Raw genomic sequence first — 18247 nt, forward strand, 5'->3', positions numbered from 1 at the left:
CTGTGCCCCTCCCCTGCTCACACTCTGTGTCTCTCTCTCAAAAATAAACTTAAAAAAATAAATTAAAATTAGGGATTAAAGAATTGGCACAAATATAATCTCTGACTACTGCTATTGCTATAATAAATTCCTGTCTTTGACCCAGGATTCCAGGGTCTTCTGCCAGTATTCATGAAACTGTGGTAAGCCAACTTGATAGCTTTCAAGTAGGGTAACATCTCAGTTCTTTACAACAGGTCACTTACTGTAATCTTAATCTTATATCTACACATTTTCTTCTTTGGGGGTTCAATTTGTATATACACATGGACACACACAAAGACACAAAGGGAGAGGGAGAAGTCCCTCTGTGTGTCTAATAGTAATTAGTATCTAATTGCAGACAGCAATCTAAGAAAGACATAACGGTCACTTATTGGAACTGAATCTCATAGCTGGTTTATTTGAGTATTTTGTTTTATCAATATTAGCAATGGTCAGGAAGATTTGTTCCAGTGTTATCTGACAGAATAGTCTTCTAGATTGAATAGTGCTTTAGCTTCTTCCAAAATCCTAAACACCTTTAATAGAAAAAAATGATGTATTACCATTGTAATATCCCCAGATGACCCTTTCCCCCACCCAATCGTTCCCCAACTACTGCCAGGTTTATGCTTAGTGACAAAAAGACACAGAAGGGGGAAGATAGAAAGTAGAAGGAAAGATAGTTGAAAAATAGAGAGAAGGCAGTTTTCCATCCTTATTCTCTTGATACGATAGAATGATAGAATTAATTAGGGTTAGAAGTCTCAGTCAAACTACAGGGGTCTTTGAAAAGTAGCAAAGTTTCTTCTCCTATGCCAGTGTCAGGCTCCCATTCCACATGCTTAATCCCAATGCCTCCTAAGAGTCCTCTCTTACACACAATGCTAGAAGAATATGATTTCTACAATCACCTTTTCCCAGCAGATTCCCTTTTTTGGAATGTGGTAGCCAATAATCCCTTGATTCTCCTGGTGTATGTCGTTACCTAAGAAAGGTAAGATTTGACAGGTGAGTAACAGAAAGGGCCCTGTATTTGATAAGATAAATAAATCCTATTCTAATTGTCCATACCACTGGAAGAGAGAATACATATTAATACAAAAGACAATGTAATCCCAAAGCCCTTTCTCTTTTAGTATATGTCACTTTGTTAAATATTTTAATAGATTTACTTCCACATGAACTATGGTCTTATTGCCTATAGTTTGTAAAAATTATAGAGGTACAGATAATCACAGCAAGGTCATAGACTTATTTTGCCAAACCTGACTTATATGAATCCTAATGTTCCACTGTCCTGAAACTATGCTCATAAATTTGGGTGTGGTTTCCTTCTCCAGAGGTGTGTGTGTGTGTGTGTGTGTGTGTGTGTGTGTGTGTGTGTGTGTGTGTATGTGTATATGTATGTGTACACGCGTGTTTAGGGTAGCATCTCTATAACTATTCTCATGACTAGGGAATCTTCATCCTAAAGGAAAGAAAAATTCATATATATAAAACATAAATGTGAAGGCATTCACTGGAGAAATGGGATATTACAGCTTTTGAAAATATGGTAGTAATATTGTAGCCATTCCTAATTGATAGGATGCACTTATACATATTATCACACAATTGGAGATTATTGCAAATGGAATTGAGGTTAAAGTAATTTTTAAAAAATTTTTTAATGTTTGTTTATTTTTGAGAGTGAGAGACAGAGCATGAGTGGGGGAGGGGCAGAGAGAGAGGAGACACAGAATCTGAAGCCAGCTCCAGGCTCTGAGCTGTCAGCACAGAGCCCGATGTGGGGCTCAAACCCATGAACCGTGAGATCATGACCTGAGCCAAAGTCGGACACTTAACTGACTAAGCCATGCAGGCACCCCTGGGTTAAAGTATTTTTTAAAAAGTATAATCAGTAATACTGATTTTAATTTTGTAATGAGTCCCAAAATAACCTCCATGGAATAAAATTTTAAAAAACTTTTCGGGGGCGCCTGGGTGGCTCGGTTGAGTATCTGACTTCAGCTCAGGTCATGATCTCATGGTTTGTGGGTTCGAGCCCTGCATTGGGCTCTGTGCTGAAGGCTCGGGGCCTGGAACCTACTTCGGATTCTGTGTCTCCCTCTCTCTCTCTGCTCCTCCCCTGCTCACACTCTGTTTCTCTCTCAAAAATGAATAAAGATGAAAAAAAAAATTAAAAAAAAACTTTTCCAATTGTGAAATACATCAAACATATATAAAATATGTATGGAACATAAATGTACAGCTCAGCGAATTATAATTAACAAATGTGTAACTGAAATCCAGCACTCCAGATGTTAGCTATGTGCCACTACCAAAACTCACTTCCTCCCTAAGGTAAGCATTTATTTTCCTATTCTTTATGGTTTTATTACCTAAGTGTGGAATCCTAAGTACTAGAGTTTAATTTTGGCTTTTTTAAACTTCATATGAGTGCAGTAATACAGTCTGTATTATTTTTATCTGGCTTCTGTCACTGATTATATTTTTAAGATTCATCAACGTTGCTCTGTAAACTGTACTTCATTTGTTTTCATTACTATAAAGTTTCCAGTGTATGACTACACTTTTATTGTTGGTGGATATATGGTGTGGTATCCAGCCTCCTAAGTAGCCCCAAATGATCCCTACCTCCTAGTAATCACAAAATTGTCTAGTCCCCTCCCACAGTGAATAGGACTGACCTATTCACTGTGGAAACAACAGAGTGTGACTTCTGAGGCTAATTCATGAGCGAGACACTGTGGTTTCTATTTTGCTCTTTCTAGGGTCATTTGATGTAGGGGAAGCCAGACATTATGTTGTAAGGAGGACACTTACGAAGTCCTGTGGAGAGAACCATGTAGTGAGGAACTGTCAATAGCCATATGAATGAGTCATCTTGGAAGCAGATCCTCCAGCTCCAGAGAGCCTTCAGATGATTGAAGCCCCAGTCAACAGCTTTATTTTAACTCCATGAAAGACTGAGCCAGAACTACCCAGCTAAGCCACTCCTAAATTTCTAACTCCCAGAAAGTCTGATAAGTATTTATTGTTGTTTTAGACCACTGTTTTTTTTTTTTGTTTTTTTTGTTGGTAATTTATTATGCAACAAGAGATAACTGATATAGCTTCCACTTTGGGGCTGTTACACATGATTTAAAAAATACTCTCTACCTACTTTCTTTCTTTAAAAATTTTTTAAATATTTATTTATTGGGGGGGGGGAAGGGTAGAGAGAGAGGGAGGGAGACACTGAATAGAAGCAGGTTCTAGGCTCTGAGCTGTCAGCACAGAACCCGATGAGGAGCTCAAACTCACAAACGGTGAGATCATGACCTGAGCTGAAGTTGGATGATCAACCAACTGAGCCACCCAGGCACCCCCTCTCCACCTACTTTGTGGTGCTTATATGAAATAATTTTCCTAGGAGTGGAACTGTTGGGGCAGAGATTTGAGTTTCATTACATTTGTAGATACTGCCAAAATTTTCCGAGTACTTTTTACTCCAACCAGCCATTATGAGAGTCTCCTTTGTACACATCTGTACCAACTCTTGGTATGGTCAATTTTTAAATTTTAGCTGTTATTATGGGTGTGCAGTGGTAACTCACTGCAAGTTAAATTTGTATTTCCCAGATGACTAATGATGTTGAGCACCTTTCTATATGTTTGCTGCTTGTTTTGCTTATTTTTTTGAAATAGAAAATTGCTCTCTCCAAAACATAACAATTTCTAGAGTCCCTAGCTGTTAAGAATATCAAAACTACCCTTTCTCTTCCCTTGGGTATGTCCAGCATAACCGATAATTGTACATAAGTCATGTTGCTGTAGTGGTTTTGGCCTATTTGTTTGTATTTCAGGGTTCTTGGAAGATACTCCATCACTTAGTTTTTGTTATAGATGTTTTCCATGAATTATATACGCTTATATAAAAGAGCCAAAATATGGAAGGAACCCAAGTGTCCGCTGGTAGATAAATGGTTGAAGAAGATGTGGTATCTATATATCTACATCTGTACACACACAGTGTAATATTACACAACCATAAAAAATGATGAGATCTTGCCATTTGCAACAACATGGCTAAACCCAGAGGATATTATGATAAGTGAGATAAGGTGGACAGAGAAAGACAAATAACATATGATTTCACTTGTATGTGGAATCTAAAAAACAAAACGAATGAACAAACAAAAAGCAGAATCAGACCTATAAATACAGAGAAGAAACTGATGGCTGCCAGAAGAGAGGGGGTGGAGGCATGGGCAAAATGGGTAGAGGGGAGAGGCAGGTACAGGCTTCCAGTTATGGAATAAGTCACAAGAATAAAAGGTCTAGACAGAAAAAAAAAGGCACACCATAGGGATTATAGTCAATGATACTGTAATAGATGGTAACTATGCCTGTGGTGAGCATAGCAAAAGGTACAGAGATGAGTCACTATGTTGTATACCTAATACCAATGATGTAACATTTTGTGTCAAATAAGAAAATTAGACACACACACAAGTGAATAATGATGAAAATATGACATATAAAAACTTTTGGGATGCAGCTAAACTAAGAGGAAACTTTATGCTCTATCTATATTATAAAAAAGGAAAGATTAAAAATTAATAAGTTAATTATCTCATTAAGAATTTGGAAAGGGAATAACAGAATAAATCCAAATAAAATAGAAGGAAGGAAATCATAAAGAGGAGTTGAAAACCCTAATATGAATAGAGCTTTTATTTTTTTATTTTTTAACATTTATTCATTTTTAAGAGACAGAGAAGACAGAGTGCAAGTAGGGGAGGGCAAAGAGAGAGGGAGACACAGAATCTGAAACAGGCTCCAGGCTCTGAGCTGTCAGCACAGAGCCTGACGTGGGGCTCAAACCCACCAGCTGTGAGATTATATCCTGAGCTGAAGTCGGATGATTAACAACTGAGCCACCCAGGTGCCTCTGAATAGAGCTTTTAATAAACAACTTTGTACGTATTTTTTTAGTGAACATATGTACTCATTCCTACTATGGATTTCAGGAGTAGAGAGAGTGCACTTCAAAATTCATTTTATAAGACGAGTATAAACTTCATCCTAAAATTAGATACCACAAATTGTAAGGGAAAATTATACAACGATATATCTTCTGAGCATAAATGAAAATATATTTATCAAATACTAGCATATTAAATCTAGCAGTATGTAAAAAGGAGAGTACATTAGAACTAAGTGAGATTTATTCTGGGAATACAAGAATGCCTTACATTGAAAAATCAACAAAAACCTCAACAATAAGAAAGCAAACAACCCAACTAAAAATGGGTAAAAAATCTAAACAGACACCTCACCAAAAAAATATATATACAGATGAGAAGCCTACAAAAGATGCTCAAAATCATTTGTCATTAGGGAATCAAATTAAACAATTAAAACAACGAGATATCACTACACAGCCATTAGAACAGCTAAAATCCAAAACAATGATAACAACAAATACTGGCAAGTGTGGATCACTCTCATTCATTAGTGACCAGAATGCAAAACTGTACAGCTATTTTAAATTTTTGGTATTTTAAGTTTATTTATTTGTTTTGACAGAGAGAGCGAGAGAGAGCACGCGTTCATGTGCACAAATGGGGGAGGGGGAGAGAGCAGGAGAGACAGAATCCCAAGTAGGCTCCATGCCATCAGCGCATGGCCTGATGTGGGGCTCAAACCCACAAACCCATGAGGTCATGATCTCAGCCAAGATCCAGAGTGGGAGGCTTAACCAACTGTGCCACCCAGATGCCCCTACAGCTATTGTGTGTGTGTGTGTGTGTGTGTGTGTATTTATATACATACATATATATATATTTATATACATACATATATATACACACACACACACATGTTTTATATATGTTTTTTAAGTTTTTATTTTAATTTCATGTACAGCTATTTTAGAAGACATTTTGGCAGTTTCTTATAAAACTAAACATACTCTTACATTTAACCTAGCCATCATAGCCTAGGTATTTACCCAAATGAGATGAAAACTTATGTTCAAAAGTCTGCAGATGAGTGTTTATAGTAGCTTATCATCAAAAAGTGGAAGTAACCAAGGTGTCCTTTGCTAGGTGACTGGATAAACAAACTGTGGGACATCTATACAATGGAATGGTATGCAGTGATAAAAAGAAATGAGCTATCAACTCATAAAAGACATGGAGGAACCTTAATACACAGCGTTAGTGAGAGAAGCTGGTCTGTAAAATCTACATGTGTAGATTCCAACTGCAGGACACTCTTGAAAAGGCAAAAGTATAGAGACAGTAAAAAGCTCAGTGGCTGCCATAGGTTAGTGAGGTGGAAAGGAAGGATAAATAAGTGGAACACTGGGTCTTCTAGAGCAGTGAAGATATTCTGTAGGATACTGCAGTAGTGGATTCATGACATGCATTTGTTAAAACCCATAGGAGTGTATGACACAAAGAATGAACTCTAATGTAAACTATGGGCTTAAGTTAAAACTGTATCAATATTTCTAACTTTATCACTTAAAATACAAAGTCCATTAACAAGTTATAAGTTCTGGTCTCACTGGAAATTCTTTTTCTTTTATTTTTTTATTTTGAGGAATAGAGAGAGCATGCGAGCAAGGGAAGGGCAGAGAGAGAGAATACCAAGCAGACTCCATGCTGAGTGCGGAGCCCGACTTGGGGCTTGATCACACTAACCATGAGATCATGGCCTGAGCCGAAATCAAGAGCTGAATGCTTAACCAACCGAGCCACCCAGGAGCCCCTGGAAATTCTTAACCATATATTTGTCTCAACCAGTTTTGTTTTTGTATTTATTTTTTTATTTGAGAGAGAGAGCACACATGCACTATCATTATTTTAACTGTACTTTTAAATGTAATTTTTAATGGAGGTTAACCATTAACTAAGCATCTTTTCTTTATGGTAGGGTTTACCTTCTGCTTCCCTAGAAAGGATGAATTTACATCACTTGACAAGCCTATTTCAAATTTTTTGTTGTTTCTCTGCTTGTTTTTGTATTTGCAGTCTAAAATAAAAACATCAAATATAAAAAAAAATGTATCAATGTAGGTTTATCACTTGTAACCAACGTATCACACTAATGCAAGAATGCAAGGGGAAATTGTGTGAGGGGAACAGGGTGCACGTGAAAACCCATTTATCGATTCATCTGTAAACCTCAACTGGGGGCGCCTGGGTGGCTCAGTCGGTTAAGTGTCCGACTTCGGCTCAGGTCATGATCTCACGGTCCGTGAGTTCGAGCCCCGCGTCGGGCGGGCTCTGTGCTGACCGCTCAGAGCCTGGAGCCTGTTTCAGATTCTGTGTCTCCCTCTCTCTGACCCTCCCCCATTCATACTCTGTCTCTCTCTGTCTCAAAAATAAATAAACGTTAAAAAAAAATTAAAAAAACCTCAACTGTTCTAAAAAATAATGTCTATCAATGAGAAAAAAAAGGATGTACCACCCTCAAAAAAAATCTACCAATATAATTCACCACATTAACAGAAAAAAAGCAAAGATTATAAAATCATTTTCATAGATGTGTGCAAGTCACGAGATAGAATTCAACATCCATTAATAATTAAGATTCATAGTAAACTTAAAAAGAAAGGAATTTCCTCAATCTACTTTATTCATTTTTGATAGTCTCTAATTTCTTGATCTTTTTTCATTGTGGTAAAATATGCATGATAATTTATTATTTAAGCCATTTTTAACTGTATAATTCAGTGGCAATAGTTACATTCACAATACTGTGTACTCAACATCACCTATACCAAAATCTTTTTCATTATCGCCAATATAATTTCTGTACTCATTAAACAATTTCCCATCACTCCTTCCTTCAATTCCTGGTAATCTCTGTTCTGCTTTCTGCTTCTATGAATTTGCCTATTCTAGGTACATCATACAAGTGGAATCATACAATATTTGTCCTTCTGTGTCTGGCTTATTTCCCCCTAAGCATAATATTTTCAAAGTACGTCTATGTGGTAGCATTATTAAAATTTCATTCCTTTGTGTGGCTGAATTGTGTGTATGTATCACATTTTATTTACTCCTTCATCTTTGATGAACACTTGGGTATTTTCCACCTTGTGACCATTGTGAATAATGCTGTTAGGAACACTGGTTTACAAATATCCGTTGAAGTCCCTGCTTTCAATTATTTTGAGGATATATCTAGGAGTGGAATTGCTAGGTCGTATGTTAATTCTCTTTAAATTTTTGAAGAACTCCCAAGGTGATTTCCATAGGGGTCTTTTTACCATTTTATACTCACACTGTGATGCACAATAATTCCAGTTTCTCCACATCCTCACCAACACTTATTTTCCCTCTTTGATTATAGCCATCCTAGCAGGTGTGAAGTGGTATCTCATTGTGGTTTTGACTTAAGTTCCATGACGACTAGCGATGTGGAGCATCTTTTTATGTGTTTATTGGCCATTTCTCTATCTTCTTGGAAGAAATGTCTACTGAAGTCCTTTGCCTATTTTTGAATTTTTTTCTTTTCATTTTTTTGCTGAGCTGTAAGGGATTTTTATATATTCTGGATATTACAATCTCTTGTCAGATATATAATTTGAAAATATTTTATCCCATTCTGTAGGGTGTTTTTTTTACTTTCATAGTAGTCTTTGGTACACAAATGTTCTTAATTTTGATGAAGTCCAATTTATTTAGTGTTTCTTTTGTTGCCTGTGCTTTGGGCTCATATCTATGAAGTTATTGTGAAACCCAATGTCATGAAGATTTCTCCCAATATTTTCATCTAAGAATTTTACAGTTTTAGCTTTTACATTTAGGTCTTCAATCCATTTTGAGTTAATTTTTGCATATGATATAAGTGTTCAACTTCATTCTTTTGCATGTGGATATCCAATTTTCCCAGCATCATTGTTTTAAAAAGACTGTCCTTTCTCCATTTAATGGTCTTGGCACTCTAGACTGTTTCAACCAGCTGTTGAAAAGCAGCTGCCCCTATATGCAAGGGTTTATTTCTGGGCCCTCTATTACATTCTGTTCATCTATGTAACTGTCCTTATCTTTATGCCAGTATCATACTTCCTGAGTTCAAAACTACTCAGGAAGAGTAAATACTCCAGTTTTGTTCTTTTTCATGATTGTTTTGGCCATTTGGAGTCCACTGAACTTTCATATCAATTTTAGGGTGGATATTCCTATTTCTGCAAAAAAGATTGGGAGTTTGATAGGATTTGCATTAAATCTGTAGATTCCTTTGTGTAGCATTAACATCTTAACAATGAGTAAGTCTTCCTATGACCATGGGACACTTTCCCTTTATCTAAATCTTTAATTTCTTTTATGTTTTATAGCTTTCATTGCATAGGTCTTTTATCTCCTTGGTTATATTTGTTTCTAAGTATTTAATTTTAATTTTTATTTATTTAAATTTTTTAATGTTTACTTATTTTTGAGAGAGAGAGACACACAGTGTGAGTAGGGGAGGAGCAGAGAGAGAGGGAGACACAGAATCTGAAGCAGGCTCCAGGCTCCGAGCTGTCAGCACAGAGCCCGCCGCGGGACTCGAACTCACAAACTGTGAGATCGTGACCTGAGCCGAAGTTGGATGCTTAACCGACTGAGCCACCCAAGTGCCCCTAAGTATTTAATTTTTAGATGCCATTGTAAATGTACTTGCTTTCCTGACTTTTTGTATGGCTTGTTCATTGCTGATATATAACAGAGTTGACTTTGGGGGTTGATCTTATACCCTGAAATTTTGCCAAATTTGCTTATTAGATCTCTTTTTAGTGCTGAATAGTATTCAATTGTCTGGATGAATCAGAGTTTATCCATCCATTCACCCACTGAAGGACTTTTTACTTAAACTTGTTTGTACTTAAACAAACAAGTACATCTTGTTTGTTTCCAGGTTTTGTTAAGTATGAATAACACAACTATAAACATCTATGTGCAGGTTTTTGTGTGGACATAAATTTTCAACTCCTTGAATAAATACCAAGAAGCATGGTTGCTAGATAATATGTCAACAGTATGTTTAGCTTTATAAGAAACTGCCAACCTGCCTTCCAAAGTGGCTATACCATTTTTTCATCCCCACAAGCAATGAATGAGAGTTCCTGTTGCTCACATCCTTATCAGCATTTGGTGTTACCAGTATTCCAGACTTTGACCATTTTAATAGGTGTGTAGTAATAACTCATTGTTGTTTTAGTATGCATTTCCCTGATTACATATGATGTGGAACATTTTTTCATGTGCTTATTTGCCATCTGTATATAATTTTTAGTGAGGTGTCTTTGTGTCTTTGGCCCATTTTATTTTTTAAAGTTATTTTTATTTTGAAAGAGAAAAAGACAGTGTGAGTGGGGGAGGGGCAGAGAGAGGGAGAGAGAGAGAATTCCAAGCAGGCTCCACACCACCAGTGCAGAGCCCCACACGGGTCCGAACTCATGAAACCCCAAGACCACGACCTGAGTGGAAACCAAGATGCTTAACCAACTGAGCCACCCAAGTGTCCCATCTTTGGCCCATTTTAAAATCAGGTTGCTTGTTTTCTTATTGATGGGTTTTAAGAGTTCTTTGTATATTTTGGATAATAGTCCTTTATCAGATATGTCTTTTGCAAATATTTTATCACAGTTTGTCGCTTGTCTTTTTATTCACTTGACAGTGAGTGTCTTTCACAGAGCAGAAAAAAATAATTTTAATGAAGTCCAACTTACCCATTATTTCTTTCCTGGATCATGACTTAAGTGTTGTATCTAAAAAGTTATGGCCATGTTCAAGGTAATCTATATTTCCTCCAATTTTTTTTGTAGGAGTTTTATTATAAAACTATAAAAGTTTTACATTCCACATTTAGGCCAGTAATATATTTTGAGTTAATTTTTGTTAAGAGTGTTAGGTATGTGTCTAGGTTCATTTTTTTTTTTTTTTGCATGTGGATATCCAGTTGTTCTAGTATCATTTGCTTAAAAGACTACATTTGCTCCATTGAATCGTTTTTACTCCTTTATCAAGGATCAGTTGGCTTCATATTTCTGGGCTCTTTATTCTGTTCCATTAATGTGCTGGCACCTGGGGGTATGTGGCATATGTCAGTGGCTGGGGGCACATGAATGGGTGTTGTGGTGGATGTGTGTTAAGTGCTGTGGAAACTGTGCACCCGGCACCTGGTCACATGCATGGCTTTAAAAAATTCTGCCTTGAGCCCAGGGCCTAGGCCAGGAGGCCTAGAGTGGGCTAATCCTCAGAACTTGTGGGCATGGTGCACTGCTAGTAGGTTTGGTAGGAAAAGTCTATGTGGCTCCTGACTCTCTCAGGTGGCTCTGTGTTTATGCTGGGGTGTAGGGGTAAAAAGAGTGCCTGTCAGATGCTTCATTTTTGAAGTCCTCCAACACCCTCCACAATCAACATTTACTGTCTCCCATTTGCCCCCAGCATTGGATAAACTGACATATTTATGTTGCCTGTTGCCTTTCCACGCAAGCTTCTGTCTTTAAGGACTGCGACTGAGCTATCACTCACCATTCTGGCTCACCCAGTGCTTAGTCAACACACTTTTTAAAGTTCCAGGCTCCAAGTACCACTGTTTTTGTAAACTCATGGAATTCAGCCCCTATGGTTTTTAAAGCCAGATATTTAAATTAGCCTTTAGACTAGACATTAGATTAGTCTTCCCTGTGTGAGGGCCCCTTTCTCTGACCTTTCTACTGTTGCAGTTCCCTCCCTGTTGCAGGCAGTTTCCCTCTGCTGTTCTGACTTTCCTAACCTTTCAGATGCAGCTTCTTCTATTTAGTTGTGGAGTTTGTTCTGCCAGTCTTTGGATTGCTCTCTGGTTTGCTGATTTAGATGTGGACAGTGTCTAGTTGAAAATGTGGAACAGAGTCCTACTCCATCTTCCTTCCACTTATTTTTCTCTCAGTCATGCTTTTCAACTACAAAATCTCCATTTATTTTCATTTACTAAAAAAATTTTTTTTTAAATCTTTATTTTTGAGAGAGAGACAGAATGTGAGCAGGGGATGAGCAGAGAGAAAGGGAGACATAGAATCCAAAGCAGGCTCTAGGCTCTGAGCTGTCAGCACAGAGCCTGACTCAGGGCTTGAACTCACGAACCGTGAGATCATGACCTGAGCCAAAGTCAGACGCTCAACCGACTGAGCCACCCAGGCGCCTCTGAAATCTCCATTTATTTTTTAAAAATTATTTGTTTCTTGGGGCACCTGGATGGCTCAGTTGGTTAAGTGTCCGACTCTTGATTTCAGCTCAGGTCATGATCTCACAATTTGTGAGATTAATCCCCACATTTGCACTGACAGCGTGGAGCCTGCTTGGGATTCTCTCTCCCCCTTCCCTACCCCTCGCTTTCTCCCTCTCTCTCAAAATAAATAAAATAAATAAACTTTAAAATGATTTGCTTCTTTATTAACATTCTCTTTGTGGAGACATAGTTACTATAATTTAATTATTTAAACATATTTCCTTTAGTACTCTGAAACTATTTGTAATAGCCGATTTAAAGTCTTTGTCTACTAACGGCTAGTATCCAAAATCTATAAAGAGCTCACCAAACTCCACACCCGAAAAACAAACAACCCAGTGAAGAAATGGGCAGAAAACATGAATAGACACTTCTCTAAAGAAGACATCCGGATGGCCAACAGGCACATGAAAAGATGTTCAATGTCGCTCCTTATCAGGGAAATACAAATCAAAACCACACTCAGATATCACCTCACGCCAGTCAGAGTGGCCAAAATGAACAAATCAGGAGACTATAGATGCTGGAGAGGATGTGGAGAAACGGGAACCCTCTTGCACTGTTGGTGGGAATGCAAATTGGTGCAGCCACTCTGGAAAGCAGTGTGGAGGTTCCTCAGAAAATTGAAAATAGACCTACCCTATGACCCAGCAATAGCACTGCTAGGAATTTACCCAAGGGATACAGGAGTACTGATGCATAGGGGCACTTGTACCCCAATGTTTATAGCAGCACTCTCAACAATAGCCAAATTATGGAAAGAGCCTAAATGTCCATCAACTGATGAATGGATAAAGAAATTGTGGTTTATATACACAATGGAATACTACGTGGCAATGAGAAAGAACGAAATATGGCCTTTTGTAGCAATGTGGATGGAACTGGAGAGTGTGATGCTAAGTGAAATAAGCCATACAGAGAAAGACAGATACCATATGGTTTCACTCTTATGTGGATCCTGAGAAACTTAACAGAAACCCATGGGGGAAGGGAAGGGAAAAAAAAAAGAGGTTAGAGTGGGAGAGAGCCAAAGCATAAGAGACTGTTAAAAACTGAGAACAAACTGAGGGTTGATGGGGGTGGGAGGGAGGGGAGGATGGGGGATGGGTATTGAGGAGGGCACCTTTTGGGATGAGCACTGGGTGTTGTATGGAAACCAATTTGACAATAAATTTCATATATTGGGAAAAAAAATGAAAAAAAAATAAATAAAATACATTTCTTTTAGTAGAAAAAAAAATTAAGTCTTTGTCTACTAAGTTTAATATCTGGCTTTTTTTCTCCCTGTGTACGGGTCATATGATACGTTTCTTCCTGTATTAGTTTTCTGGGGCTGCCATAAGGAAGTACCACAGAATGGGTGGCTTAAATAACACAAAATTTTTTCCCCACAGTTCTAGAGGCTAGAAGTCCAAGTCAAGGTGTCAGCAAGGTTGGTTTCTTCTGAAAGCTTTTTCTCCTTCGTTTGTAGATGGCTGTTTTCTCCCTGTTCTCACATGGTCTTTCCTCTGAGTATGCATGGCTGTGTCCTAATCCCCTTTTCTTTTCTTTTTTAAAGTTTATTTATTTTGAGACACAGAATGTATGGATACATGTGCATGCATGAATGCGTGAGCAGGGAAGGGACAGAGAAAGGGAGAGCGAGAATCCCAAGCAGGCTCTGTGCTGAAAGCACAGCCCCGATGCAGGGCTAGATCATTACGTGAGCTGAAATCTAGAGTTGGATGCTTAACTAACTGAGCCACCCAGGCACCTCCTAATCTTTTCTTATAAAGATACCAGTCATATTAGATTAGGGCCCACCCTAATGACCTAAGTAAGTTTAGCTTAATTACTTCTTTAAAGAACCTACATCCAACTATAGCCACATTCTGAGGCACTGGGGGTAGGACTTCAATTTATAAATTTTGAAGGGACACAATTCAGCCCATAATTATCTTTCTGTTACTGTTGTTGTTGTGGAAACTAGATATTTAAGATAAATAGTGTAACTGAACTGAACTGGTATCTGAACTCCCCTCCCCATCCGTTGTTTGCTGTTCCTGTCTTTTTTTTTTTCCCCCTAACTTGTTGCTGTTCATTTGGTTAGTGACTTATGTGGACTAATTCTGTAGATTCTGTATCCTCTACCGGGTGCAGCCACTTATTTCTTTGAGAGGCTTAAAAACAATCTGGCTTTTATTTTTAAAACTGGTTCTTAGAAGTCATCCCTGGGTCAGTATAATTTAGTAATCAGCTAAAAGAATTTTTTACATGCCTAGAGTCAGTAAGTCTTCCATTCTTTGTCAAAAGGATCTGTGAATGAAGGCACACCTTCAAATTTAAGACGCTTTACAGCCTCAACTTTTAATTTCTTGCTTGACAGGATCTCAACATCAACTAGAAGTTTCTGACTGGAGTCTTCTCTCCTAGGTCATTTCTGGTCATACTACTATTCTGAGCTTTTAATATCCTCAGGAATGTCAGAACTTTTCAAAGTTCACTTTGGTTATCTAGCTCTCTAGGTGTTCCTTCAAAATTAATTTCTGGCCAGGCTCTTATTTGGCTCAACTGAAATCACAGCCTTAGCCAAATGTAATGATGTTGCCAGCAGACTGCTATTGTTTTTATTAATGCCCTGGCCATAGGGCTTTTTCCAAAAAGTGAAGTCCTGATTCAAATTCAATAGCAATAACTCCCTGGGAATGGAGTTTTTCAGGGACCTGCTATTTTAGTCAAAGTATTGACAGTGTCTAGGGATGGGGCTTTTAACATAGGTCTAAATGGATTAGTTCTTTTAATCAACTTCAAGACTTTTTAATAATCTACTCACTGAGTTGTTTTTTTTTTTTTTTTTTTTTCAACGTTTTTTATTTATTTTTGGGACAGAGAGAGACAGAGCATGAACGGGGGAGGGGCAGAGAGAGAGGGAGACACAGAATCGGAAACAGGCTCCAGGCTCCGAGCCCAGAGCCCGACGCGGGGCTCGAACTCACAGACCGCGAGATCGTGACCTGGCTGAAGTCGGACGCTTAACCGACTGCGCCACCCAGGCGCCCCTCAACTTCAAGACTTTTATAGCTACCATGAGCTGAGGAGGGAGTGTGATAGGGACAGTTCTAAGTTAAAATGCCACAGACCTTTACTACTGTTTTTATAGAGGTTTGGTACTTTTTTGTTTGTTTGTTTTGTTTTTGTTATTGTTTTTTAATAGACTCTTTTTAAGTTTGTTCTGTGCTTTTGGTTAATTTCCAGTGCTCTTAATTGGGTGATTTTAAAAAGTTGTTTTCCAAGTATTTTTGTTGCTTTTGTGGGAAAAGGAGTTTATTCCATCATACCAAAAAATTAAAATTTTCCATTTACTAACTTTTGGAGTAATGTGCTACATAGGAATAGATAACAAGCTACATAAAAGGGTTGCTTTTACTATTAAGAAAGATAATATAGAGTGTTTATTATGGTTTTTACCAAAGGTAAGCATTAAACAAATTAAGTATAATTATTTATACTACCTTCAAGAAATTAGTTCTGAGGAGCCAGTCTTCTAAATCTTCAGCCACCTGTTTTTAAAGATGAATTCAGTAGCTTGAAGGATAACCTTCAGATGTTGGAATCAACATTTTACCTTGAGAGCTTAGAGAAACATTTCTGTATTTTGGTCAGAATAAAAATTCACTGCTAAATTTCACAGGAATATAGTATTTTGGCCTTTTTACTCATCCTCTTAAAGGTATCTGAAAGACAACCTATAGCCAAAATGCCTCCATTAATTATTAACTTTTGTGGCCAGTTGTCTTGAAGTATACTTTTTTTCGCATCTGATTTAGCTGCCTCTAAGATACTGGTAATTAGTAGGGAAAGAAAGAAATGGGTAGCTAAATACCAACTAGTTAAGTCCCTCCTTTATAAATAATGCAAATAGGTCTTCATATAGCAGCACTTTTTTTCCTATGGGTCTTACCTCTTACCTATGGTACTTCCCAAAATTCTTGATTCTTAACATTTTAGAAAAATCTTAAGATGACTTATGAGATTCAGAGCCAAATCAGAATTCCCTGAAATTGAGTAAGGCACAATTGTTCGACCATACTGACTCAAATCAAATTCTCTGGTGGGCAGGTCATAATGTGAGTTTGCAGTTATTAATAGATATGTAGTTAAAACCAAAATCACAGATACATGTAACAACATCAACTTCCAATTTTGCCAAGTGAATAGTGCTCTCTTTATAAACATGGAATGAAATTGCTGGTGGTAAAGTGAAAACTAAAGACAGGTGAGAAACATAGCATTACAATGGGTGGTAACCCAAGCAGGAAATTCATAGTGAAATCCATTAATACAAATGATTCAAATTTTTATCCCACTAGATATACATATGTAATACAAATGACTCTGTGTCCCTGGAAGCTAGATTCCTATAGGAATCAAGGCTTAGATGTAGAATCAGCTCTTCTTATCATTACTCCCAGAGACCTTCCTGTGGAATTCATACTTTCCATCATCACAATCCCATGCTCTGCTGCATTAAAGGCTTGTTTTCTGGGGTAGGAGAAACACTTACAACTTTCACTAAGACTCATATGATTACCACCAATAATACTCAGCCGCTCACACTAGTGTACCAGCATATAAACAAGTTATTACATCAGAGTGAGCAGGGCTAGGGTTGCTGTTATACAATGAAAGCAGAAAGAGGTATTTCTGAAATGTGGGGGTTTCACTGGGGCACCTCTTGGTTTGCTTATTTTTCCACTGATAATAGTGAATATGCACTTTGCAACAACCATGGCCTGACAACTAAAGGGCTCAAGAAGGGTATGGCTCAACTTAACAGCGAAGCAAGGTAGACCATTTGAAGTGTTGGTCAAGAGTGACTAAAATTTAGAATGTAAATGTGTAAATATTTCCTTATATTAAAATCCCTCTGTTGAAATAGCTGCAGTAGGGTCTGTGCCCCCATGCAGATTGTGACTAACAGAAACAGGCACAAATTACAATGAAAGGACAGAAAAGGAAGGGATGGATGTGCAAGCTGAATGAGAGTTTGGATGGGAGTTCACAGTAGCACTCCTATGGTAGAGGAAATCATATGACCAAAAACCCAGAAGCAAAAAAGTAATATGGTTCATCTATGGAACTTCCAGCAGGTACGTAGTGCATACTATACAGTATACAAAGGAGTGGGAGAAATGGGATTGGAGTGATATCTAGGTACCAGGACAGATAGCCATATATCTTGGGTAAAGCACTCTGGACATGAGCCTAAGGCAATGGGAAGTTGCCAAAGTCTTTTAATTAGAACAGTGACATGATCATATCTGAGGTACAGATGAATCATTGTGGCACTTGTGGATAAATAAAAGATCCTGTCAAGAAAGTCTGCTAAGCTGGGAAAAAGCTAGTAGATACTAGAAGGTTTATGCTATACAAGAAGTCAGCAACAGAGATCAAAAAGTACATTTAGAAAACCATTAAAACCAGACCAAGGAGCATGTTGTACATTAAATCTCTGGAACCTGTTCATCTTAAATATTCTCATCACATACACAAAATGGTTATTTTGTGAGGTGACAAATATGTTAACTAACCTTACTGTGGTAATCATTTTCTAATATATATATGTGTGTTTCAACAGTCACATTGTACATCTTAAACTTACACAACATTATACGTCAATTATTCCTCAGCAAAGCTGGGGAAAAACAGACCAAACGTCTAAGGAAATAACTGGGGGAACTTTGGTGCCTGGAATCTAGTACAAATATTTGAGGACACAAGCACAGTCATTTAGTAATGAGAATATAATTTGAAATGGCACTTAACACATGTTGAGCCAATGCGTATTATTGAGCCTAAATCCATTATCAGCATATGGATAATTTTGACTTAGTAAATGGAAGGAAGCTGGTACAGAAGCATGGAGTCATGGAAGGATGCAACATCCTGATTATCCTATCAGTGCATTTATTACTTTTGCCTTCTACTA

General features: G+C 37.6%; 1 protein-coding gene across 9 annotated transcripts in view; it reads right to left on the reverse strand.

Annotated features, from left to right (window-relative positions):
- Nucleotides 1-412: 412 nt before the first annotated feature.
- LOC132689186 (uncharacterized) overlaps nt 413-18247 on the reverse strand; it is a 42019-nt gene continuing 24184 nt past the window's right edge. For 5 of the 9 annotated variants that reach the window (XM_078439797.2, XM_078439795.2, XM_078439796.2 and 2 more), the window contains 4 exons: nt 15771-15818; nt 11544-11634; nt 936-1009; nt 413-560 (listed from right to left, as the gene is read on the reverse strand). In XM_078439797.2, coding sequence (XP_078295923.1) covers nt 498-560; nt 936-1009; nt 11544-11634; nt 15771-15818 — 276 coding nt within the window. In that variant the 3' untranslated portion in view covers nt 413-497. Of the gene's footprint in view, nt 561-935; nt 1010-11543; nt 11635-15770; nt 15819-16227; nt 16314-16341; nt 16525-18247 lie in introns of those variants that run through there. The other 4 variants (XM_078439798.2, XR_013552821.2, XR_013552823.2 and 1 more) reach the window with 4 other exon arrangements.

The sequence above is a fragment of the Panthera onca genome, chromosome E3, assembly GCF_046562875.1.
Source record: "Panthera onca isolate mPanOnc1 chromosome E3, mPanOnc1 haplotype 2, whole genome shotgun sequence".
NCBI classification, from domain to species: domain Eukaryota; kingdom Metazoa; phylum Chordata; class Mammalia; order Carnivora; family Felidae; genus Panthera; species Panthera onca.